The sequence below is a fragment of the Camelus ferus genome, chromosome 18 (genome assembly GCF_009834535.1).
Source record: "Camelus ferus isolate YT-003-E chromosome 18, BCGSAC_Cfer_1.0, whole genome shotgun sequence".
In the NCBI taxonomy this organism is placed as follows: Eukaryota; Metazoa; Chordata; class Mammalia; order Artiodactyla; family Camelidae; genus Camelus; species Camelus ferus.
In genome coordinates, this window is record NC_045713.1 from 31,740,385 (window position 1) to 31,767,125 (window position 26,741).

General features: G+C 40.2%; 1 protein-coding gene and 1 non-coding gene across 3 annotated transcripts in view; both read right to left on the reverse strand.

Moving 5' to 3' along the window:
• METTL9 (methyltransferase like 9) overlaps positions 1-23,983 on the reverse strand; it is a 37,950-nt gene extending 13,967 nt beyond the window's left edge. Inside the window, exons 1-4 of one of the 2 annotated variants that reach the window (XM_032460880.1) lie at positions 23,635-23,983; positions 12,481-12,671; positions 8,565-8,774; positions 5,980-6,164 (exon numbers count right to left, since the gene is read on the reverse strand). In XM_032460880.1, the coding sequence (XP_032316771.1) occupies positions 5,980-6,164; positions 8,565-8,774; positions 12,481-12,671; positions 23,635-23,799 (751 nt within the window). In that variant the 5' untranslated portion in view covers positions 23,800-23,983. The remainder of the gene's footprint in view (positions 1-5,979; positions 6,165-8,564; positions 8,775-12,480; positions 12,672-23,634) is intronic. The other variant, XM_032460881.1, reaches the window with a different exon arrangement.
• On the reverse strand, positions 17,300-17,406 carry LOC116657670. Its single transcript, XR_004312867.1, has one exon. It is a non-coding gene; the product is annotated as a U6 spliceosomal RNA (small nuclear RNA).
• Positions 23,984-26,741: the final 2,758 nt, after the last annotated feature.

Genomic DNA, 26,741 nt, shown 5'->3' on the forward strand with positions numbered 1-26,741 from the left:
TCTCTAACATATTAATTTTTCTGCTATCTGAGCATCTAGAATTTTCACTGGAAAGGATTAAGCTATAGCTTTCTGTTTAGATTTGCATTTCCCAAGACAATGAACAACCTGAGGAGAAAAACAGACAAAGACATAATTCTAGTGTATACACACCCTCCATTCTAGACAAGAGCACTTAAACCACATACCAAAAGGTGTTAACATTTTCAGAGTAAGTAATTTCTTTCTCTCCAATATGTAAGACCTGAGAGAGTTTAAAACCCTGGGCATATAGTTAAGTCTCTGTGGAGTCACGTCACATAAATTGATGGAGAAGGCTCAGATTTTGAGACCAAGTTAAAGTGCAAAAACATTGACAAAGAACTGTGAACAAATATAATCAATGAAGCCACAAATAAAGCCAAAGTAACAAAATAAGGTGCAATGAAACCAATCTAGCATGTATCAAACACCAATACTGATCCGGAAGTGACTGGGCACTACTTTCTAAGTTACACTATTTAATCCTCACAACAAGCCTCAAGGTAGGTATTAGCCCCATTTTTACGGATGAAACACTAAGCTTAATGGGAGGCTCAGGTAATAAGGGCCGACCCATACTTCAAATACAGCTCAGCCCTCAACGCCCACAGTCTTTGCACAAAGCAGTCCTGCCAGAGTCTTCTTACTTCTATTTAGACTGATGGGAGCTTTAAGACTGATGATGTTTAATTTAACCCGAACGATGACCCTGGAAGAAAGTGAGAAGGCTGCCAAGGGCTACTTCTTAAAAAGCACAGCAAAGAACTTAGAAATTATTTTTTACAAAGCCAGCAGAACACGAATACCAGAACATGATAAAGATAACATCCTCCACATAAATAAAAGACTAGAATCAAACCAAGTATCATTTATCAATAATACTAACGGCAATGCTTTTATTCAGAGTTATTATAAATTTAATCTAGTGATGTGTTACAAAAAGACTATCCGCCTGAGTCCAGAGATTCAGGAGCAGATATGCATTAGTACTATTAATTTAATAAGCCAACAGAGAAAAAACAGGATGACTATCTAGACAGGTGTTCAAAACACAGGTGACAAAATTCCACACTCATGCCCAATTTTTTTTAAGCTCTTAATAAAACAGGAGTTTTTGAAAATATGTATCTCAAGCCAAACAGCAATCTCAGGCCAAAAGACAGCTATCATATTTAAAACATTTTTTCATGAAAATCAAAACAAAAATGTCCACCACTCTTTTTTTTTTTTTTAACATATTCTGGAAGTAACTACAAATTCACTTGGACCAAAAAGAAAGTCTAAAAATGAGAAGAAAATAGCAAAACCATTGGAAGATGTTATAACTGTGTTTTAAAAAGCCCAAGAGAAATCAATGGTGGAAACTACTGGAAACACTAAAATAATCCAATAAGGTAATAAACAAGGTTCCAAAATGGGTACACACACACAAAATTGCTTTCGTATGTACGCATAATGTCCACTCTAAAATATGATGCAAGAGCCATTTGAGACAGCATGTTTGAACCTGTAGGACACTATGCTAAGTGAAATAAGGTAGACATCGAAAGATAAATACTATATGATCTCACCCCTGTGTAGAATTGAAACAAGTCAAACTTGTAGGACCAGAGAACAGAATGGTAGTTGCCAGGAACTGGTGGGTGGGGAGAAAAAAGATGTTGGTCAAAGGGTACAAACTTTCAGTTGTAAGAAATAAGTTCTGGGGATCTATAGTTAATAATACTGAACTATATACTTTAAATTTGCTAAGAGAACAGATCGTAAGTGTTCTCATCTCACACACACACAAAAGGTAACTATATGAGGTAATGGGTGTGCTGATTAACTTAACTGTAGTAATCATTTCACAATGTATATGTATATTAAATTGCCACTCTGTACACTTAAAATACAACAAACTTTTACTTGCCAATTATATGAAGCTGAGAAATAAATTTCTATTTTTTTTTAAATATGATGAAAAAAATTTAATATCACACACCATTAGAATAAATCTAACAAGACTTATGCAGGACACTTCAGAAGAAAATTTTGTTACTAAAGAACATAACTGAGTACATTGAAAGATACATCCTATAATTTGCCAGGAAATACTCCCGAAATTAACCTATAAACTTAATACAGGGGAATTAGGCAAGCTAGTGCTAAAGCTGATCTGTTAAATAAATAAGCCAAGAAAAATCTAAAAGGAACTGATTAAGGAGGACTAGTGTTACGATACTAAAATGTATGATAAAGCTACAGTAATTAACGTAGTTTGGTACTGGCACACACACAGAGGGACAAATCTTAATAGAACAGAACCAAACACATACAGGACTTTATGATAAAAGTGACATTCAAAGCACTGGGGAAAAGATAATTATTCAATAAATGGTGTTAGGATCACAGTGTAGCTATTTGGAAAACTCACTCTTTAACAAGCAGCTTCACTCCTAGAAATGCATCACACAGATAACCTGAAACCTTACTTCCTTCACTCTTTTCCCTACGTCACCCTCTAGGTGAGGCCCTTCCCTTTAAAATTACAGCACCTAAACCCAACCCTAACTCCACGAAGCCCCTTTCTTGCTTTCATTGTTTATTTTTCTCCATAGCACTTATCACCATCAATACGTCATTTGTTTGCTGTCTTTCTTAGAAAGTAAACTCCACGAGGACAAGGGTATTTCTATGTTTTCTGCTCACTTATCTCGAGCATCACTCAGTAAACGCTCTTTAAATGAACAGAGCTATTCTGTGGCATAGGAGTATCCCTTCCACCTTCACTGTGAGCTCAGTCCCACAGTGCACATGCGTCAGGGCAGACTCCCTCCTGGGACCCGCATCACAATGGTCCTAAAGCTGGGCAGAGGCACAAGCCTCAAGTCCTTCCATCTGAAGTGTGATGCGCCAGGGAGATTCTGGGAAAGGTTTCCCTCACTTAGAAAAATGTATAGGAGAAAATGCCCCTTTCTTTCCAAGACTTTGTCATGCCTGCACGTGACGCTGGCACTGCATCAGCCATTCCGTAATTGTTGAGGGGAATGTCAGCACACAGAAGGGGAAGAAACGAAAGCAAGCCTTGAACTTCAGTGAACACTTTCATTACTGAATTCACCAAACTTGGAATCGTTTTTCTAAAATAAACTCTTAATTTTCAAAAGCTACTTTTAGTTGCTCCTTCTGTTTCTTGAAAAAGCATCCTACTACCTACTTGCAGGTGTGTAAAGACTTGCCTAACAGTGTTCATTTCACTATAATTTATAAAGCAAACTGCCAGTATCTAAAAGTATGTCAACAGGGGCCTCCTCAAGTCAAGTTACCGTATGTCCCGCAGTGTGCTGGTAAATGTTTACCAACCAGCCAGAAGGGAGAGGCTATTTGTGGAGTCTGCCAATTTCCGTGGTGTAGGTACTCATCATGGTCAATTTCAATAATGGCCAAGTTTAACAACCAGTTCACTAAGTTCCTCCCAATATAATTAACAATCAGCTGTCACGAGCCAGTAAAACCAGCTCCAACACACCACTTACGTCCAGACAAGGGCGTAGATACTTACATGCTGGTAAGGAATAATTTCCTAGGTATACTTAAGCAGAAAAGGGCAACACAAGTATTTATAATGGGCTTTAATTATGGAATCCGTTTTTTCACGTACACATATACTTGTATTTGCATAGACGATCTTTAGAAGAATTTTCAAGAAAGCTGAATAAGACTGTGGAACTGGAGTGGATGAGAAACGTCTCATTATATATTCTCTTGCAAGCTGCTTGAACTCTTTTTTTTTGAACCATGAGTTACCTTTTTATAAAAATTACAATTTAAAAAAATTAAACATCACTGTTTCCATTACTGCAACATAATTCTTCTTTTCATTACATACTTTCCCCTTCTTTGATACTTAAAACAATTCTCACTAGATTTAACAGCCCCTCACCAGAACTTGGTCAGTAAACCAAGCAGACTGAAATTAGAAAGATACATTTTGCATTTTTTTCCCCAATTTAACCTATGCCAACAAAATCACTGCGGTTCAATTTCAAGACAAATCAAAAAAATTACACAAGTAATTATTTCATCTACAACTGCTTTGGTTAAAAAAAATTAATTGAGCCAAGTATGCAAAGTATACTCAGAAAGCCCTAAAACAGCCCGGTATTCATGACCGCACACAGCAAGATCACTCTGCCCCTCACAGCCCTTACACAGTGTCACATGGAAATCATCAGGATCTAATTAACGACTCAGACAAGGAAAGCACAAATAGAGTGCCACAAGCAGTCTACAAAACTTAAAGGTCACTAGAGGTCACCCATAGCAACAAGGTTTCATGTCTCAGGTTTGCTTGTATGTCAAACATCAGCTTCACTGGATTCAATAGTCAACTCTGTGCATCCACAATCAAGGAGCTTGTTTTCAGTCTTTACTGGCGATTGCCCTCTTGTCCAGTTTAACTTCCTCTCAATTTTTATGTCAGCAACACAAGGAAATAAAATCGTGGTTAGACTGACATTTCTTCTCTTGCTCTTCCACCTCCTGCTATGCCAGGAAGCAGCATTAAAGTTCCATCGTGTGGTTGCCCAACAGGACGCAGGAAGCCTGGGCCTTACAACCTGATGACTAGTGATTGCAATGCAGCGAGACAGAGCCGAGGTTTAATTACACAGGGAGCAGCACCGAAACAAGGTCGGGCTGCTGAATTATCAAGGACGACATTTACTAGGTTTTTCCCTGTACAACATGTGTATGTGCTATATGGGCACTCACACAAAAAGCAGTTTCGCTCTTTACCATGACAAAGGATTCAACACAGGAATGTAAACATGGAGAAGTCAGATGGGGGAGGGGACATCTGCTTATCTGTTCTCCTTCCCACCCACCTATGTCTAAAGAATTCTTCATTTTCCCCACCATCAACACAAATCTAAAACCATTTGGTAAACGTTAAGCATTAAATCAGAACAGACCAAAACCTGAGGGGGAAAAAATAAGGACAAGAAGAAATGAAGGAGCAAGTGAGTGGCGACACAAACCCCGGGTTATAAGCAAACATGAGCATTAGTCCTTAAGACACAGATTTTCACAGATATCTGATAACTATGATACTTGCAAAACATTAGTGGATTTCTCAAAAATGTCTGCAAGCTCTTACAGTTTCTGAACCCAAACTGAACAAGGCAGTAAAAGAGAAAAAGTAAAGATTTTAAAGTATTAACATGTATTACTTATATAACAAATAATTTTTACATTACTGTACAATAACTTATGAAAATGCAAAAGAGGCTTAAAGTCGTAACTTTCAACATGACCTAAATTGCAAACCACATAAACTAAAACCAAGCGTGAATAAATGTGACTTTTGGCCTAAAGTCACAGTAAATATGAAGCAGTATGAAATCAAACCATTTCTTCTGAGATATTCTTCATTCAGTATTGCTGAAGAGCAAGACATGGAATCAAGAAACCACATGTCACACAAAGAAATGATACATGCTGGGACATAAATGGTCTTCAAAAGGAAAAAACGGGTAACAACAGCATTTATCATTTTAGAGTCTGGGACAAGAGATGTAAAATACTTAACAGCTATGACATTTGGCAGGTATATACAGATAGATTAAAAGACATCATTTATTCCTTGACTCAGCTCATAAGCTAAAAAATTAATGGTTCAGGCTCCATTTAAAAGCAGGAAATATGGACACATTTTAGGTTTCAATCTCCAGCAGACAGATCCAGCTGAGTATTAATTATTACCACTGCAAAGGGTGTACTAGAGTTCTATAAAAGCCACACTGAGATGAACATTAAAACCAAGGTGATATTTTACAGGGGTTAACTGTATTCTGTTAAATTCCAGGCTATTCTGAGAAATACAAGACCATGTCTAATTGTGCACAGCCCAGAATCACAAATATCAATAAACGTCAATGCTGGATAACAGGCCAGTAAGTGGGTGACCACACTTACCGTTTTCCACGTAGGGATGAAAGGGTAAGACCAGAGCAAGGATGACCCTGCCTCTAGTTGGCTCCAAGACACTTCTGATATCTTTTAACAAAGTCAGGGGCTGATCGCAGCGGTCCAGCAAATTCAAGCAGCTGATGACATCATACTGGAACCCCGTATTCTGCCATTCATTTATGCCAAGCACTCTGGAAAAACCAGAAAGATACAAACCCCCTTAAAGACATCTTTTAAAATAATTAGATGCCAGTAAAGGTTCTAATTTTGTCTTCTAAATCAAAGTAAGTTCAAAATCTTCATTTATAATTTATATTTGCAGTAATAAAATAGCAAGGCAAAAGTAAGCAACTTATTTCTTTAAATTTAGCATTTCAGCTATTTCCAAACCTCAAAACATATAAAATTTCCTTTATAAGAACTAACATGTTTAATAAGTGTGAAGATCTAAGGTGATAAAAATGCTTAAGAAACTAGGGCATCAAATTCTTGAACAAAGAATCCTACTTTCTACATTCATTGGAATGTAATCATAGAATACATCATATATTCATGTTTTCTATTCCTAGGGTCCTATTTTTAAGACTGGCTAGGAGTGGTATAAGATAATTTCCATTTACAACCAATGATCTCTTGAGCAAATCTCTGTTCCCAGGAGAGAGATACTATTTCATACTCTTGAGTCTTCATATCTAAATAATTATATAGAAAAAGATAAAGCACAGGACATCCTATTAAAACAGTAAGTGGAGAGCATTGTTAACACACCATTCTGAGCCCTCAATATCGCACTCTCTCTTCCTCATTCCTTCCCCTCTTCTCTCTCCCTAAGAACATTTCTAGGCCCTTACGAAGTTTTACTCACAGAGGGGAGGAGTGCTTATATCAAAGAGTCTTTGTTAGCCACGCCTTTAAGGCAATTTTATAAATTACTCACTCCTGCTTGGTTATACCAGTCAGAATGTGGTAGGTGAGGCATGTTATGATAGACAGGAGGAAGAGGAAACCAGAAAAAGCACCTTTGGTAAACAACTCTTTGATCATGCTAAGCAGATACAGTAGAGGTATCTTAGAAAATTCTAAAAGCATAATGAGAGCTGTTTAGGAAAACTCATTAGTATGATGACATCTTAGAGCATTTTTGTATAGCAGAATAAAAAGGAACACAAACCACCCAGCTGCATCTTCTTTTCAATCTAGATTTTTTAAAAACTAAAGCCTTCCTCCAAAACAACACTCTGACAAACATCACGGGTCTAGTCAGACTCCTTTGTTGCTTGAAATAAGTAGGGTATTAGAGCTCCCAAATCACTCTTTTGTACTGGCATGACGACTGCAGTGATGATTTTAGAAACTGATTTAGCTCAAACTAGAGAGAAGATTCTACTTTCTGGATAAAAAAGTCATCAATTTCCTTTTTGATGGAATGAACAACTAAAGAAAGACTATTTGTATATTAATGCCTTAGTCAAACAGCCAATTTAAATTCATAAATTTACAAAAAACAAATTACATACCTGATTTTAAAAAACAACAACAAAATCTTAGGCCTATGTACAATGAAGCAGAAGTCAAACATCATCAGCATGTTTTCATCTAGAATAATCTTACTAAATCCATCTCAGAGTTATTCACAGATAGGTAGTTTCCATGTTGGTAATTTTGAAAGACAGAAACACATGCTCATAACAGAAAATTACAGCTTTAGTATCGGGACAGTTAAAACTATACCTACAGAAGTCCAACTTCACCTTCACTTCTGTTTTGTGATTTCTACTTGTAAACTCCATTCCACGCTAAGACAAATTTATCAGCCCCACTCAAACTACGCATAAGCCCAGGAATCCTAACAAGGCATTAGAATTTTCCTCTTCTTATGAGAAAAATGAAAGAAGTGACTTGTCCAAGGTCACACTGTAAATCACTGGCAGACTAGAAATTACACCTTGGAAACTCTCCTAATATGTTATTCAGGTCAATGAACTTGCTCCTTCCATATACAGTGACAAAGAACCTGATAATCAGTCTTTGAACAAATGCTCCACGGTGATGGATTGAGAGTAAATGGTCATCACTTCGGTCTCCAGTATTTTTTCACTCAAAAAATAAAATAAAGAGGATATTAACATGAGAAATAGAATTCTTAACTACAGTATTTTCTTTTCTTTTTAAGAAAGATCCCATACCTACAGATAATGCATTAAAGTCAAGCATCTTTCAAATTTATATTAATGATTGTGGTTCTCTGGTGTCAAAAATGCATACACAATTTCTTTTTGATCACCCACATGTGAATTGTATGTGTGGATTTGATTCCAAACCCATCCCCACCACCCTTGTTTCCTCCACCATCTACGAACTACCATTCAGATCATGTAAACTAATTTTCACATTAATTTTTTGGTAAAATCAGACCAAGGAAGGTAAACATGCTGCCAAAATTTTTTTCCTATGAAAACATAGAAAGATTTTCTTTTAATGCTTCGTCATGGAAAACAGTTTCTGTTTTATAGCCTTTAAATAATCTCAAAAAAAAAAAAAATACATCTAAAACCAAGAAATATACCCCAAACCATGTCTACAAATTATACCTGTATTTCTTCTTCTGAAGCTGCCATATCATAGTTTCAGACAGCTCAGTGGCATAAATTTCTTCAAAATGAGGGCTCATGATTTTTGTGACTTCTCCATCTCCAGCACCTAAATCAAGAAGTCTATGGGTTTTCCAGTCTGGATTAATTTTAAGCAGTCTCTGAAACTGATCTGGTGAAAACACAAACATTGAGCCTCTTCCTAGCAACCTGGAAAAGAAAAAAGGACAATGGATGACTCTATACAACATAAGCACTCCCCCACAATATACACACAAAGTAGTGACTCAGCCTTTAGAACCTGCTGAAGTAGTTCAACAGCCTTTTGAATCTACAAAATGTTTATTTTATAAATTATATGATTAAAATATATAGTTTATAAGATTTATGATTAAAAAGTAAAGTTAGTAAAATTAGAAAACATCTCCAGATATCATCATCTGTCTTTGAGGTTGCAAATAATACCCCAAAAAGAGTAGGGAAAGGAGAGGAATAAAAGGTGGGAAGGGAAGAATATGCAAGAAATTCAAAGATGAATGTGAAGAATTGAAGCCAACAAAGGAAGGAGATAGAAAGAGTAATAGAAAATATGTTTATCGGTTTAAAAAAATGACAGACCCACAGAATCAGACCACAACACTAGCCAATAAAACTAAGCAGAAAAAGCAAATAGAAAAAAAAAAAGCCATTAGAGTATGAAACTGAAAAATGAGTGAGAAAAAATAGCTCTAGATAATATTTTAAGAGACACTAGAGAAAAGAGGAAGAGAGGTCCTTGTGGTATCAGTCAATTTGCATTAAGAAAGCAGATTCATACTTGTGTCAGTTTGTCCTATTATTCCTAAAATCCTACAAAAAAAAAAATCCAAAACACAGTAATGCCTTTGAAAAGAGAGGGGTTAAAATGGAGATGAAAGAGAGCTCTCAGAAAAGCAGCTGCAGATCAAACCGAGTCTCAGGAAGCACCATCTTGGGAAATAAAATGCACTCGCTGTTTAGAACTTGTTTTCTAGCTCTCAAACCCTTGTTTGTATATGGCAGGTGTTCTCAGACTTCCTTTAAGCAGCAGACCCCTTTCTTTAAATGAAGTGGACATTACTTAATAGATAATGTAAAATGAGAGCACTGCTGAAATGAGGTCAGAGCCACTGCCAGCCCATCCCTAGGCTCTTCTTTGCAGCCTGAAGCAGCTCCTGGGGCGCTTCCTCTTCAGACCCTGAAAAAGTCTGAGAACCACTGGTCTAGGAAATGGCAGGGAGGTCTGCATTGTACTGCTGCTTTCTGGAAATAATCATAAAGCACAGTATGTTTGTTACACAGTGACTGGAAAGACATGTGTAACTTGGTGCGCCCAGCTGGTGAGACCAGTTTCAGGAAAAAATTAAAATTACAGAGTTCACATGAAACTCCCCATCCCCTTTCCCATTAAGGCCTTAGGAGAAGGTCAACCAAATCTACCAATGTATCTGCAGTAAATCTTCTGCCCCACAAAAACGCTAAAATGGGAGCAGGGAAGGCCAAAGGGACTTTTACCCACTACAACTGCCTCCCCGAGAAAACCACACCTCCTAAAACACAAGCTGTTTTACAGCTCAGTAGTTCCTATCTTCTAGTAGGAAAACAGGCTGCAGAAAGATCTGAGAAAAGGATCTGAACTTAGTGAGACAGCTATTTAAAATTTCACACGGAAGCCAGAGTCAGAGCAAGGAAAAGTGACAGAGGTCGGAGGTCACAGGCTTGGGGGAATGCGTATTTCAAATGCTGGTGCCTGATCTGCCATAGAACCAAAAGTACATTGCAAAATAGTTAATGACTTAAACTTTCCCAATTATAAAATAACATGCTCCTCCAGCTATCTCTTTGGAATCTAATGACCTTTGACATGATAATCATAACATTCTAGAGCTACAGGTCATCTGAGGTCAGAGCTCAGGTGTAAAGGCACCAGGCAGAGAACTACTGTCCTATTTCCAAAGATCATGAACAACAGAGGCTACACAAAAAGATTTAAACTGTCAAAAAAAATAAATCAAAATTCATCGAGCCCAGCATTTCTCAACCAGGATGGACTCTGCCCTCTAAGGGGCACTGAGAATAGGTGGGGAGAGTTTTGGGTGGTCGCAATGACTTGGGGGTGCTACTGTCATTTAGTAGGCAAGGTCAGAAAAGTTAGACTTTCTGCAATGCATAGGGCAGTCCATGTGTTTCTGGTGTGTGTGTGCAGTAACCATCCTAGGTTCTCTGGCCACAGTCTAAGTTCCCTCTAGATTTAGAGTCCATAGAGGAGGTACACCTCCTTAAAAATATCTTCCTTATAAAATAAACTCTGAAAATACCTGTCAAGCCTCTCTCTACTTGGCCTTCCCCTTTCCCACATAAAAGTCTGATTAAGTATCTTATCTTCTTAATTGAAGAAGGTTACCATAGTAATTATTTCTATAAGAGACAGCCACTCATGGTAATAAGCTACCATCGCCAGGGGTGGAAAATACCAATGAGCTCAAAATTAAGCTTTCAGTTGAGGCCCGGACACAGGGCAAGAGATATTTTTGTTTTGTTTGGGGGTGGGGAAGATGAGGTTATTCAAAAGGGAAAAAAAAGCAGAAGAGCTGTAGATAAGGGAAGTTAAAATAAAAGGGATTTATTAATTGTATTGCCTCTCTTTGACCAAACTGTGAAATCCCAGAGCAGGTAATTTTAACCAGGGGCCAGTGGGGTAGAGGTAGGGGTTAAGTGGTTTAGAGTTTGAAATCTCCCCCAAATTATATGCAAAATGTTGAATGTAAGGACTATCTGAAGAGAGGATTTCTACCTTTTACCACTTTCAAAGAGGTACAGGACTCAAAAAGGTTAAAAGTCACTGCTATGGCGACTTGTTTGCTTTCCCAACAAAAATATACATGGTATAGAATAGAAATTCAATGCAGCCAATTTTAGAAACAAAATGTCAGACCAAGTTGTATAAACTCAACTATCAATACAAAAATAACAACTGTTTGCTGAAGCAAATTTAAGGCAATTTCCTATCAACAATGAAGAAAATCAAGTAAGATACCCTGAGAAATGGCTCATGGTGCTTGAAAACATATTTAAGGACCAGATGATAGACTGAGGATCCAGACACTCATTAGATGCTGGCTCCAAACCTCAAGGGAAGAAAAAGTGGGCCCAGCCAGTGGTATTAAGCAGTCCAAGAGGCTTTTGAAGGACTGAGTCCTGCTGCTTTTCTTTGGTGTTCTGGATTCTTGGGCTTTGGGGATGTTAGAAAATCTGGCCAAGAAAGGATGAAAATATTCCTAGAGCTTTTTCCATAAATTTATATGAGATAATCAACCACTCTAGGGATAGAGAATTCCACAATAAATTCACAAAATTCTAGTGAGCCCAGAATTATGTAAGAACAGATGGAGGACCCTTGAACAAGCCACCATCCACTGCTGGGCTGAATCAGATCCCTCCCAAAAAGACTTGCTCCAGGGAAGTGTGCTTAAAGCAAAGATCTTACTCTTCAGCCTATGTTAAGGGCTTGGTTCCAAGTATCCTGCTTCTTTCTGATAGGTCAGCAGCAGCATAGACACCATCTGGGAACTTGTTCAAAATGCAGAATCGCAGGTCCCACCCCAGACCTTCTGACTCAGAATGTGCATTTTAACCAGATCCCCAGGTGATACCTGTGCACGTCAAAGTTGGGAAGCACTGTAATTCCCATCACAGAAATACACAACAATGAGGCTATTTATCAAGTTACGGTGAATTTAAAAAGCATAACTGCACAGGCTGAGACACTGGACCAACGATTCTGACTACAAGTGCTGTAGCTGTAGAGGCAGTCAACATCTCAACAAGGTCACTTTTCTTTTTCCTTTTCTTTTTTTAGACCTAAGGATAAAGAAAAAAATATCCAAGATTCACTTACCCATTGATAGATGTTCTAGACATAAACAGGCTAAAAACAGATGACACAAAGGAGTGATATAATTGGATAAATAGCCAGCCGGATTTCTCAATGCTGTTGTTTAAGAAGATCTGTGTTCCTTGATCAAGGTAACTCTGAACAAAGACAGCCTGGAGTGATTCGCATAATTTCTCTCTGTTGCACACATACCACTAAAAAAAGAAGAAAAAGAAGAAGAAGAATGAAAACATGTAACTGAAGCATCATCTAAGAAGTCCAAAAACAAAAAACAGAAGACTAAATTAAACCTAAGATTTCCAAATTCTATAATCTCCTGGCACTCTGAGGATAATCATCATCTCTTATATTCATATGCCACCTATAAAGTACAACATACTTCCTCACACACAATTTCTCCTTTAATTCTCATAACCCTCAGGGTAGGGAGAGAGTGAGGGGAGAGGGAAAGGCTGGCAGTTATGCAGCTCAGTAGTGACAGAGCCAGGCCACAGTCCATGAGCTCCGCCTCCAGGCCCAACCCTTCTGTCACTATACCCCCTGCAACCTGAGATCTAGGAAAGCTCGGATGGCATCTGCCTCACTGAGATTCAACATAAGAAGGCAGTAACTACCAACATCAACTTTGTTTTAAAATAAGAAAAGTCATTCAATGCAATGATTTGACTCAAAACCCCCAAACAAATCAATGGCAGAGTGAGCAGCAGAATTTAACATTCCAGTGACCAGAGTAAGCTGCCCTATAGAAATATTGAGGTTTGCTTTACCAGGTCATAAAACATTCTAACAGACAGGAGCCAAATGTGCTTGAAAAAGATTAAGCAGTTACTTAAGGTCATACTGCAATCAATGAAGACAAAGTAGTAACATGCTAAGAACCAGATTTCCAGGAATAGGCTCTAAACAGAACACACTTTTTGAAACAAAAATTCAAGAGCCTCAACTGTAGATGAAATGTAATCTTCTATAATAAATGTTTCCCATTTTCAGTCAGAGTTAGTACACTAGAGAAGCGGGGAGGCGGACTGCAGGGTGCATCAGCTTTAGAGTCAGCCATACCAAGTCCTGGCTCAGCCATTCCTTATGTAAGCTCGCACAAGACACTTAATCTCTGAGCCTCTGTAAACTCATCTGTAGACCAGAGATGTCACTGGTTTCTATCCTGGTAGGTTACTGAGAGGATTAAACAAGATAACGCAGGCAAATCCTCAATATAGGACCAGACACACAAGAGACTCCTATAATAATAAGAGCAATGATATAAAGTCCCCTAACACGACCTGATAAATAAAAGTAAGTCCATTACGTACCATAATGAAACTGTAGAGTAGATTAGTTACTATTAATCTATTAGCTACTAAGAGACAATCAATTTCTCCCAATAAGGAGCCAAAAGTAACCTGCTTCCCCCGGCAAATATGACTATTCACCGTAGGTGTCCCGTAACTGCTTGCACAACTGGTGGACCAATTTTACAGTCATCCTAAACTTGCTAAATACTGAATGAAATCTTGGGTAACATTCCTGACATTAACACTGAAAGGAACCAGTTATAAACCAACACAAAGAAGCAAACAGGCACATTAAAATTTTAAAGATTAACCAATCTTTTTACAAACCCTGTGCCCTGAACTGAATAAACTAAATCTTTCCAATTGTTGGCTGATCTGTGTTAATTTACCATTAAACACTGTTATTAAAACTGCTTGAACTTGAAACTATTTTTATTTTTCCCACTCTACTTGACAAGCTATGAAGCTTCTTACATTGACTGCCTACAATTTTCTTAGTCTGAAAATGTTCATGCTTAATCATTAACTAATTCTTAATACTCATTGTGCCTGAAGTTATGCCCCAGTGCAGGTCATAAACCATTTTTTATTATACTCCTGACCTCCTGGTTCACATTCTGAACTCTGTAATAAGAGGCCATTCTAACTTTTTTTTTTTAATTCTCTGAAATGACTAATCAAGATGAAAGCCATCACCTTGGTAATAGGCAATCAGGTACATTCTATTAATGTGGACAAGAAGTCATTCAAGTGGAACAGAGAAGCAAAGAATTCCTTGGCATCCACTTATAAATGGACAACCAGAACAATAACGGACTCAGACTTCCAGAACTAAGCAAGAACTGGCACCGTTAACTGCAAATAACGCTTTTAAGTGCCAAAAGGAAAACTCAAGTTTTTTAATAGCGTTTCTCTCAATTCATCAACATTAACACATGTGGTTGAACCTTTACTACCATACAAGTCTTTCAGAAAGAAAATGCTTACTGAACAGAATGTGCTAAGAATAAAAAGACGCAATGCCCTTCTCTTTAAAGGTAAAGGTTAGAATTCATGTTCCTCCTGCCATTTACATGATACAAATGTCAACTCCATAGCAGCACTATCCATAACTACCAAAGAGTGGAAACAACCCCGATGTCTGTCAACTGATGTATGGATAAACAAGATGTAGTTGATCCATACAACAGAATATTATTCAACCATAAAATGGAATGAGGTATTGATTCATGAGACAACGGGGATGAACTTTGAAAATACTATGCCAAGTAAAATAAGGCAATCACAAAATGCCACAAATTGTACAATTTCATTTCCATGCACTGCCTAGAATAGGAAGATCCAGAGACAGAGAGTAGACTGTGGTTGCCAAGGGTGTGGGGAGATGAGGCAATGGGGAGTGTCTGCTAATGGATATGGGGTTTATTTATCAAGTGATGAAAATGTTCTAAAATTAGAGTGGCAATGGTTATGCAACCTTGTGAATATAAATTTTTTAAAAAGATCCAATGAGATTATGTTGCTATGTGACTCTCTTAAACAATAAAAAAAGACAGATAATTTTCCCAAAAACAGAGATGAATTCTATGGTCAATTTTATGGTCATGAATTTTGTCTTGATAAAGTTGTTATTTAAAAAAAAAATATACACACATCTTAATGTAGTTGGTATTTTGATCTTCCAGAAATTAAAAGTGGTTTGAAAATTTAAGTGACCAAGTAAACCTCTTTAAAAATGCCAACTTTTAAATGCAAATCTAATCGTGTCACCACCCTGCTTCACAGAAGTCCTGACATACAAAATAATCAATATGGCTTACAAGGCCCTGCATGGTTTGTCCATTCTGTGTCCACAGCCTCATCTCATGACACTCCCTACCAATGCATTACACCCAGCCACTCACCATGTCACACTTTACTCTTCTTTTTCTGGAAGGCTCTTTCTCAAGGCTGTTTCACATGGTATTTGCTCTGTCTCCTACATTTCCCACCACCCGAACCCACTCCTTGTTTACCTGGTTAATGTCTCCTCAGTAACATTCATAACCACTGAACTGAAAACTGGTATGTAATTGCGTGTTCAGTGTCTATATCTTCCCAGGTAGACGGGAAGCTCCATAAAAGGTGAGGGACAATGACTGACTTCAGTGTCTGGCACACACACAGATGAACAATAAATGTTCATCTGTCTAACAATAAATTATTCTTAAAAATCAAAGGCAGTCTAACAGATAAAATTCAGAGTTTCTAGCAAAATCCTAACGGGAACACAAGGATAACCATGGAGACAGCTGTCACCAGGTTTCCATCAATTTCTAAAACTCCAAAGTTTTTGCAAGGCCTAGCTTAAACTCAATTCTGCAAACAGTGGTTAAGCTACCCACCCACCACACAACTGCATCAGCACAGCAAGCAATGAAGGAAGACATGGACTGGGCACCTGCCCGTACCAGGCACCTAGCCAAGCGCCTCAGCTTTCATTTCCCACCTCATCACTTCTGAATAAATGTGAAACCTGGCATTTCTGAGCACTTCCAGCTCATTTAAGCTCCTGTTTTAGGTTCATATGATTTTATAAGAGTTTCTCTCAAAGAAGATTCTCTTTGCTTCACTCTATACCCAGTATGTCTCTCTGAGGGTCACTTTTAGAAAAGAAAGCAGGACTATTCTGCGCAATTAGACCGGACTGGATGTGTCTAAAGACAATCTGATCTAGAAAACAACTAAATTACTATAGGGCAGGGTTTCTCAACCTCTGAATTACTGACATTTGGAGCACATAATCCGGGGGCTGTCTTGTGCACTGGAGGACGTTCAGCGGCATCCCCAGCCACTCCCCATCAGATGCCAGAAGCACTCCCCCACCCCCAGTTATGACAACCCTAAACATCCCAGACACTGCCCCGGGGTGCAAAGTCGGCACTGCCTAGAACCCCTATGTGAGCTTACCCAGAAAATTTCATAAGTGCTTCCTAACCACCCCAGCTCAACAGTGGTCTAGGGAAAATTAACAATGGACTCACTGGCCTCCAGGAACTTACATTCCAGAGGAGGGGAAAAATCAGAACCAAGAGAAATAAGTAATATCGTCATGATATTGGCCAGGATCTTCAGGCCTTAAATAAGTAGTCACCTTGCCCTTCAGACGTTGACAGAAAATCAGTGTAGGAGCCCCTGCAACATTTGGCCGTCCCCCTGGAGCTACCTCTCTCTCTAGACAACCCAGCTTAAGTGAAAAGCTGTAATGAGCTCACACTAGGTGGCTGTCTGTAGGCTCCCACATGGGTTCAAACAGGGGTGTTCTTTGAACATGGGCTCTGCAAAGACTACAGAGACAAAGGTGCGTGGGCAAGAACAAAGCATCATGCCCATTAAATGTTCACATTAAAGAACTGGGTGCCAGCCCTACTGCAGGGCTGGACTCCTCAGCTGGAGACCACAGAGTCTGAAAAAGCATCTTATTAGCATCTTCCTTTAAAGTTCACTTGAATTTTGCTCAATCTAAATAAGCAAGGAAGTCTTTTTTTTTTTTTAATATGGAATGCTTCACAAATTTGCGTGTCATCCTTGTGCAGGGGCCATGCTAACCTTCTCTGTACTGTTCCAATTTTAGTATATGTGCTACCAAAGCGAGCACAGTAGGGAAATCTTTTAAATAACAGTGTCATCAAGCCAGAGTTATGCCATGCAGTCATCCACTGATGCTAATGGTGAAGTAGGATGCGATAACTAAGCATAACCTCTTCTAAAAGATGTTACAGTAAAAGCAGTGTTCCCTCTACTTTCAACAAGACTGTAAAGATACTAATAATTAGCCAAATAATAAACAGCCAAATCAGGTAGACATGAGTTTTGAATGTGTATCTGGCAGTATTAATTAACCAAAATAATGAAGTATTAAGTCATGTCTTAAAGATTTCATTAAACCCATGAACATCGCCTAATCTTTACATAACCTTGTTTGATGGATCATTCCTTTAAAGTAGAAATGCATTTTTCCTATAAAATTATATTTGCTTATCAGATTGAGGGATAGAGTTAAAAGTTTTTCTGAAATTAGCTGAGTTCCTCAACTAGTTAAACACATACCATGCAACAGTCTTTTCTCCCAAAATACAAAGGACTTGAGCACATTAGTAGAATCGGAACTATAAAGTTATTTTTAAAAACAACTTCCTCATTTTAGGTAATGTGGTATCATAAAAAAAAATTAAATTTGTTCTTTATCCCCAGTTCCCAGCACAGAGCTCCTAAAAAGCTTGGGGAAACTCCGGAGTGATAAAAGCACCTTCTGTGTGCTCCAGAGATAACCAGGAGGGCAGGGTGGAACTTTCAGCTCCACCTCTAACATCCAAGGAGGGGAGAGAAGCTAGAGATTGAGTTCAACCACCAATGGCCAAAGATTTAATAAATCACACCCTGGTAATGAAACCACCATAAAATCCCTAAAAGACAGGGTTCTGGGTGCTTCCAGGTGTCTGAACACATCGATGTGCTGGGAGGGTGGCTTACCTGGACGAGGCATGGAAGCTCTGTGTCACCCTCTGACCCCCACACCTTGCCCTATCCATCTGTTCCATTTGGCTGTTCCTGAGTTATACCCTTTATAGTAAACCAGTAAACATAAGTAAAGTGTTTTCCTGGGCTCTGTGAGTTGATCCAGCAAATTATCTAACCTGATGGGGGGGCTGCAGAAACCCCAGAATTTGTAACCAAGTCAGACAGAAGCATGGGTAGACTGTGGACCCCCAACTTGGAGCTGGTATGTGGAGTGAGGGCAATCTTGTAGGAGGGAACCCTTAAATCTCTGGGTTAACTCCAGGTAGTGTCAGAACAGAAATGAATCGTACGACATCTAGTTGGTGTCAGAGAATTGGTTGGTGTCAGTAGCAGCATGGGTAAGATGATTTTTTTCAACATTAAACTTAACCAAAGCAAGCACAAACTGGATGAAGGTCAGAACTTCGAGCCTCTGTCCCATCTTCATCTAACTCACAAACTGCAAAAACTCCAACTGGGTTTTTTGCACTCAGCTATATAATTTCAGTGTCTATGCAAAGGTCCCTCAGAATGGGGACAGTATGCTATTAAGAAGGCAGCCTAACAAAAAAAAATAAAAAATAAAAAATAAAAAGAGGGCTGCCTACTCTCACAGTCTCTCAGACAACAAAAGGTCTTCTAGGAGGGAGGTCATGAAACAGTGGGAAAAGCTGGGCCTTGAAACCAGAAAGTGTGGGGTTCCAAACCCAACTCTGCCATCCATCAACTGTGCTCATGAGCAAGTTTCATCTCTTTTAGCCTCAATCTTTCTCTGTAAAATGGGGGTGCACCACCTACCTCCAAGAATTGTTATAAGGATTAGAGAGGATAATATATTTAAAGTGCCTGTCACTTAATAGAAGCAGAATAACTTGATTTTATTCCCCTTCCTGACCAAGGTCCACAAAAGCCAGTCAGAGAACTGAAGTTCAAGGGAATGCCTAAAAACCACACTGTAGGTCTGGGCACCCAGCCATTCTCAAAAGAAATGAGTAACCAAAGCATTCAGTACCACTAAAAACAACCAGAAAGGTTCCACTGAGGGGGCCCAGCAGAAACTTTCCTACTACAGGGGGTGGTAAGGCCAAGCCTAACAACACTGACCTCCACAACTAAGGATTCAAAAATCACATTCTGAGTTCTCCAGTGCGATCGTATCAGTCTGGACACATAATTACTGACACCCTCTCGTGTCTAAACACAGCATAGGAGTAAACATTCAAATCTTCATTCTTTTTCTATAAATGATACAAACCTAAACCAACAACCACTTTATGTGAGACTTCCACATGCAGAGTAACAAAGACACCCTTATGTCCATGCAGAGAAACAACTTATACAGATTAAATTGCTTCAGCTTTGATTTAATAAATAAATTACTGGCAATCTCCATTTCAAACACTCACTCACTGTTAGTACTTTATAATCCTATGACTTTCACAAAGCTTCAGATGCTCTCAAAAATTGTCTTTTACTGGAAGTACCAGGGTCCCCTAAGGCACCTTCAGAGAAGAAGGTAAAGGCTTCTGGGATACTCAGCAGAAGAGAGCATCCCAGTGTTCTGCAAAACTGAAGCAAACACTTGTTTAGGGTTTCAACACAGGTTATAAGGAAGGAAAGAAACCCTTTTCAAAATCTCCTTGGTATTCAGCTGCAAAGGCCTCCAGACTCAAAGGCAGTTCAGAGGAGGACACGAACCTATCCATCAGTGTCTGGCTGGCTGGCTGGCTGATCGCCCTGAGCACTGTTAACTCATGCCTGGCTTCGGTCTACCTCCACAAGGTACATGGGAAGTGAGGGAAAGGAGACCAAATCTGTCCTCTGGCACAACCTTTGACTTCTGACTGTGATATCCAACTATTTGTTCATTTGGGAAAAAACCCAAATTGTATCCTAAATCCATCATTGCTTGTAGCAAAGCACAGTTCTGAATTTATATAAGGTGAAAAAAATAAATCAGATATACATATATCTGCAATTTTAAGTTACAGTTTACTAATTCCTGATATCGAATGTTATCTGTGCTTTAGGGAAAAATAAAAAATACTCTGCAGTATGTGACCTGGAGAAAACAGTCCTGGCTTGGTTCCAGGGAGTTCTACAACAATTTTTTTTTCACTCCCATCAATTGAGAAGCTGTTGAATGCCTGTTATTATCAAGAACCTGGTTAGTTTAGCCTAAGAGTCCTTTCAAGTTTCTAGATGCAATGCCTCAAAAAGACTAGATCCAAAGCTTTTGTTGTTATTTTCTTTGTTAAGTTCCAGGGTCAGCCAATAACGAAAAGTCACATATCTAGTTTCTCACTGCCTGGCTCTATTTCTTCCCAACAAATTAAACTCACCTTGCAACCTGTGACTAAGAGTGTGCTGCTGATTAAGGAAGCTGGAAATTTTCTCTGGAGAAAATTCTTTTTTTCTGTAAAGAGCCAGATAGTAAATATTCTAGGCTTGCAGGTCATAAAGCAGCAACTATGCAACTCTGCCATCGTAGCTGGAAGCGCTCACAGACCATAGGTAAATGAATTTGGTGGCTCTGTTCCAGCAAAACTTTATTTGTGGATACTGAAATTTGAATTTCATGTAAGAAATTTTCACATGTTACACAATAGTATATATCTTTTTGCAACCATATAAAAGGGTAAAACTAGTCTTACTTCACAGTCTGTACAAAATAGTCAGTGAGCCCAGTTTGGCCTGCAAGCTGAGAGAAGCCCTTCCTTGCTTCCTGCTTGCCCAAAGTGAAACATAATCCCGGTTTTGAAGCTAACATGCCAGATCAAGTCATTAAAATAGTGCCACCACTATGGTTTTAGAGCTGTTTTAGCTCAAAGGACCCTTTGTGCCTCTCCAAGCTTTAGTAACTAAATAGCTATTTTTAATGAATAAACATTGCCCAAGATTTCTCTTTTAAACACAGGATCCACCACCATAATTTCTTAATCAAATAAGCATAAGGAAAACTTGTGCTAAGTATGGTTCAATCAAATCCATAACTCTACTTTCATGCAACTCAAAAGAACCAGATGTGGCTGGCTTGGAACCCACACACCCAAATGAACACCAGAAGACCTTGTATAAACTATTAATTTGAAGCTGGGTGGTGGGCGGGGGCAGGGGGGGCGCATTATTGTTAAGTTACTTCACAAGCAACAAAGTTTATAAGGCGAACTCAGGATCCTGGACTATAAAGCAGATAACAAATCATCAACTCAGCCACCTTGCAGGGGGAATAGTCTCCTATTCCCCTTTATGTCACTGTGGTTTCTATACACATGATTTCTTTTGCTCATTTTAATCTTTATTCATGGACAATACTTTCATAATGCAAATGTGTCAACTCAAAACAATGTTTGGATTGATTATTCTAGGGAAAAGAGCCAATCTCCAGCCCAATATTCAGGAAGCACCTGATTAGTCTTCACTTTGGAGAAACTAGTTGCCAAGTTGCTAAGTGCAAATGGTTAAAACACACACGTTTTAACGTACACATACACTTCGTTATCTCAGGAGCATAACAAAGTAATAAATGAGATATCTGAAACCAGGATTAGTTTTCCTTAGAACCTAACAGATTGAGCTTTTAAAAGGTACACAATTAGAAAGTATCCTCTGTTAGGAGATATTCTGAGGCTATGTCTACAGCTGTAATTCTACCTAGAATTCATAAAAATCAAGTTGAACAGTTTTTCAGTTTTTTAAAACACGCCCATTTCTTTCATGAGCACTTAAAACAGATCAAGTCTACTGCAGTAAAGGTAATCACAAGTGCAATAAACACCTACAGCCAAGAAACTCCCGTAATTCAATGTCGATGGAAATAAGCCTCTTTTTCATTCTACTCAGAAACTTATTTCTACCAATTGCTGAACATGACATTTCTATTCATTATTTTACACCATTACCCATGTTCCTTATGGATATGTAACATTTTGGTAACTGTACAGTACCACTACAACTCTAAAAATGACTAATTAATCCATAGCAAAGAATCTGGTTTTTTCAAGATCACCTACTAACTTTATGTCCACTCAGTGATTACCTAACAAATTACAACAGCTGTGGGATTACAAAAAAATGGAAATTTATGATTTCCTTTAAAAACAGAAAAAGGACCACTACAAATATTTGCTATAAAAAGTAAATACTACTTCTCTGAATGAACTGCTTTATCACCTTAGACAATTCTTTGGTTTCATTAAAACACAGAAGATCAACCTGGGTGCAACCTCTCTAAACAGCTGGCATAATAAGAAAAGTAACACAGGAAAATGAAAAATCTATGAAAATGACTAGACACAAGATGGGGAGTAATTAATTACTGCTCTCTGGAAAGGCAAAATGTACCATAAATGCTAGCAATTATGTAAGTCAATACTCTGGCAGAATTCAAAAGTCTGTTTTCAATGAATGCAATGTTAACCGCAAACTACATTACGGTCAAATAAGAAATATTTCACTTAATTCTACAGCTGACCTGCACACACTTAAGTGGCACAAAACTAAGCTCATGAAAGGACTATCCAGCCGGCCACATTGGATCGTTCACAATCCACAGCTACAACTCTTAAAATAATTCATTCCTGCCCAGTTCTGTTTTTACAACCCTTCCAGTAAAAGCTTGCATCATCTTCCTCATTACATCTCTCGGGTCAGACACTAACACCAAAGTTTAAAGGAGATTTCTCTTAGGTAGAAGGGGAAGGTTCCATTGCATGGGAGTGATAACCTGTCAAACACATTTTTTAAGTGCTTAGGGAAAATGTCACCCGAACGAGCCCAGAGAGTTAAATGGCTCACGATGCACAGTTGTATTTCTTTATGACCCTTTGTACGTTCAGAGATTCAACCAGACAAAAAGAGGGACCGGCTTTCGGTTCTGATTCTCAGGGGTGATGACGGTTGTCCGGGATAGTGGGATTGGTCTGGTCATTTAGGTCTCAGGCCCCGGTGCCAGACGGGTCCCGGTCGCCACGCACTGGCCCCAAAGTTCCTCGGTCCTGGCGTCGCGAGCGGACGCCGAGGTGACCGAGCGCCTGCAATCACCGCCCGGAACCCGGGAACAATGCGGGGCTCCGGGGCGCCTACGCCGGGGCCCGAGAGGGGGAAGGGGAGGCCGTCATCCGTTCGCACCGCGGAACAAAAGGCGCCGGGCGTCCGAACGGGGCGCCCGGCGGGGAAGACGAAGGGGAAACTTTGTGAGAGGCCGGGGCGGCGGGGCGAGGCCCGGGGGCACCGTCGCCGCGACGCCCCGCACAATAGCAGGGCCGAGCGCGGGAAGGCCAGCCGCCACGCCCCCGCCACGCCGGGCCGGAGTTCGGCCCCGTACCTGGTGGTTCTCCTTCCGGCCGCCCGCGGCCGCCGCCGGCCCGCCGGGGCCACTCGTCATGTTCACGTACAGGGAGCGGGTGAGCGGGCTCCGCAGCGTCCACATCCTCCGCGCCAGCCACACGGACGCCAGGCTCAGGCACAGCCAGCCCGCGAACAGTCTCATCGGGGGCCGCGGCCGCTCGCTCGGATCACCGCCGGCGCCGGAGCGAGGAGGAGGAAGCGCCGCCGCCTCCAGCCACCGCCGCCGCCGCCGCCGCCGCCACCCGGGCTCGAGCCATCGCGCCCAACTTGCCTATCCAGCCCTTCAGGGCCGAGGCGGGGGGTGGGGCGGAGCGGGCGGCGCGCAGCCTTCCCGCCTCCCTCTTCCTCTCAGCCCGCGGAACGCCGCCTCCGCGGGCGCCAGTTTCCAGCCGGAACACGTACGCGCGGCTGCGGCGCGCTCCGCCCGCCCAAAGAGCCGGCCGGCCGGGAGGCGGGACAAAGGTAGCGCGCATCCGCCAGGAGCGCGTCCCCGCCTCCCGCCTGGCGCCCCCGCCTCCTTTAATGGCCGAAATGATTTTAATGTTTTTAAGTCAGGGAAGATCAATTCCGAAGTCGGTAACTGAAGCTTCCTCGTCCCTCCAAGGTAGTGTCCGCAGGACTACTGGTCTTTATTCGCTTTAGTCGTTGCTTCTGGGCCCGTCATCCACCCCACCACCGGCGGGACTTTCACCTGATTGTGCCGATTGACCCAGGGGTGACCCTCATCCCTTTCGTAGTCCAGACACTCGGACCAAGTCCTTGCCAGAGACGGTTATTGCCAGTTCTTAACTGTTACAGGCTCAGCTGCGTAACGTCCTGTTTATATTCAGCGCTGACGAGCCAAACCCCCACCCCAAGGTCCTCCACTCTGCTTTGCAGGAGCTGCAAAGCCGACAGGAATCTAGCGGGGAAAGCATGCCACCAACTCCTCCCCACCTACCCGCCCCATTCCTCAAGCCTGGTAAGTTACTGGCTCCATATTTCTAAGAGGCATCGGTGAAAGCTCTGCCTTTGTGGGAAGCCACTTGCAGCTGGGGCAACTTCAAGTAATGTTTTGATGTTGATGACCCAGTCCAAGAAAGAAGACCCCAGATTAGAGACCCTGGCTGCTTGTATCCTTGAACTAACAAACGGAAGTTGGACCCAGCACTCTTAAAACGAACTAAGCTTTGGGAGCAATATTTATCCGGATGTTTCTTTGATCATTAATAGCACGGGAAGACTAGCAACGTTTCAGAACTGAAGTTACACTGTGTTCCAGTGTCTGAAGTTCTTCCTGCTGCCACCCAAACTACAACGAAGGAGTAACATATCTCATGGGTCCGCTAGCTTTAACACCTTCCTAGATTTGTTTAGAAAATGCTTTTAATTTAACTGCACTAGAAATAACATAAATACATTTTATTTTAGTTCAAGACAAAAGAAAGAAACCCTTCCATTAACTCCATTAGTGCAATTCTAAGATTGTCATTTAATAATGGCATGATAATATACTGATGAGGAACAAAACGGTTCGTTGCCCACAGACATTTTTCTAAGCTTCAAAAAATCTCAGCACCTTTCACTAGCAGAGACATCTTGTTGCCTAATGGGACACAGGCTGTAACAAGTATACCAGATGGGGGGAGGTTATAGCTCAATCGTAGTGTGTCTGCTTAGCATGCACAAGGTCCTAGGTTCAGTCCCCACTGCCTCCACTAAATAAATAAACCTAATAACCTCCCCACCAAGAAAGAAAAAAAAATTTTTTTAATATATCAAAAGAAAAAAAAAAAAAAAAAGACTGGGCAGGGAAAGGGAGACAATACCATGTGTTCTCTTCCCAAGATATTCCCTGACTGCTTCTTGCCAAAACCCCAAAGAGCTTGCACCTTACTTAATCTAGTTCAAACCTCTTGTTGTACTGGCCCAAATCATCAAAAAAGAACAATAGTAGCACTCCCATATAATTCAGTTTGTTTACCACTGTCTCTTGCGATCAGTGTCACAGATAAAGCAACTCTGTGCCAAAGAAAGCCTTCATCTTTTTAGAGGGGGTGGGGTTGGGAGGAATGAAAGCAGCATTAGTATATGAGTATATAAAATGACATATTTCATTTCTACAAAGGAGACCAAAAGGTAAGCCCCTCAGCTATAGAGTAGGCCTGATGAGCTGCATCTCAGAGACTGATGAACAAGAAGCAATGAGATGGCTTCAGTCATCTAAAGGATTTTGGGTCAGGTGACTGCTACAAAGCCGAACAACTCAGAGGAGCAGATTTTCACTTGATACCTGAGCAGCTGGCCTGGAAAAATAAATCACTCACACATTTAAAATGCTCTATAATAATCACAAAATACTCAAGTACCTGTTATTTGCACTTAGCAAGCACAGGAAGAAACCAAAGCACAGTGTGATCAAATGATTTGCCTAAAAGTAGCAGAACAAATTCAATAGCAGACCTTTTCATAGAACCTGGTGTCCCAGCTCGTGGTCCTTCGATCCATCTAAGAAGCCTTGCTGTCTCTCTCCTCTCAGAGAGCCTCCTGAATTACAAATGAGGAGGAAGGAAAACAGCAAGAGTAAATATACTAAGCAGAAGTTCAGATTGCCCTCAGGGACTGCCTCCTTCCTTCATCTACTAGAATGTCACTACTATATTATCCATCACAGAGAGGGGTAGAGGCACAGATAACACAAAAAGCCAAATAGGAGCCAGTCTTCTTCCTACTATAGCTTTGAAATGCAGTGATGTTCAAAAGACACACAAATGACACCCTCTGTGCTGGGCTCTGCTTATTGCTCTCCTGACCAGGGCTCAGCTAGCTTGGGTCACACCTCTGTGCACAGGCCCAAAATCTTGACACTTTCCTATCTAGAACTCTAGGCAAGGACACTTTTTATTGTAATTGATCTTATCAGTTACAAATTACAGCATTCTCATGTTCTGTTTTCAATTACAAAGAGAACCTGCAGGGAGAGAGAGCTGATCTGTAGAAAACACTATATATGCCATCACTGCTGTTCACTGTCATCTCTTTGAAGAGATAATGGTCTAAAAAAAACTCATACAATCACGTGTTTTCATGGACTTAGATTTTTTA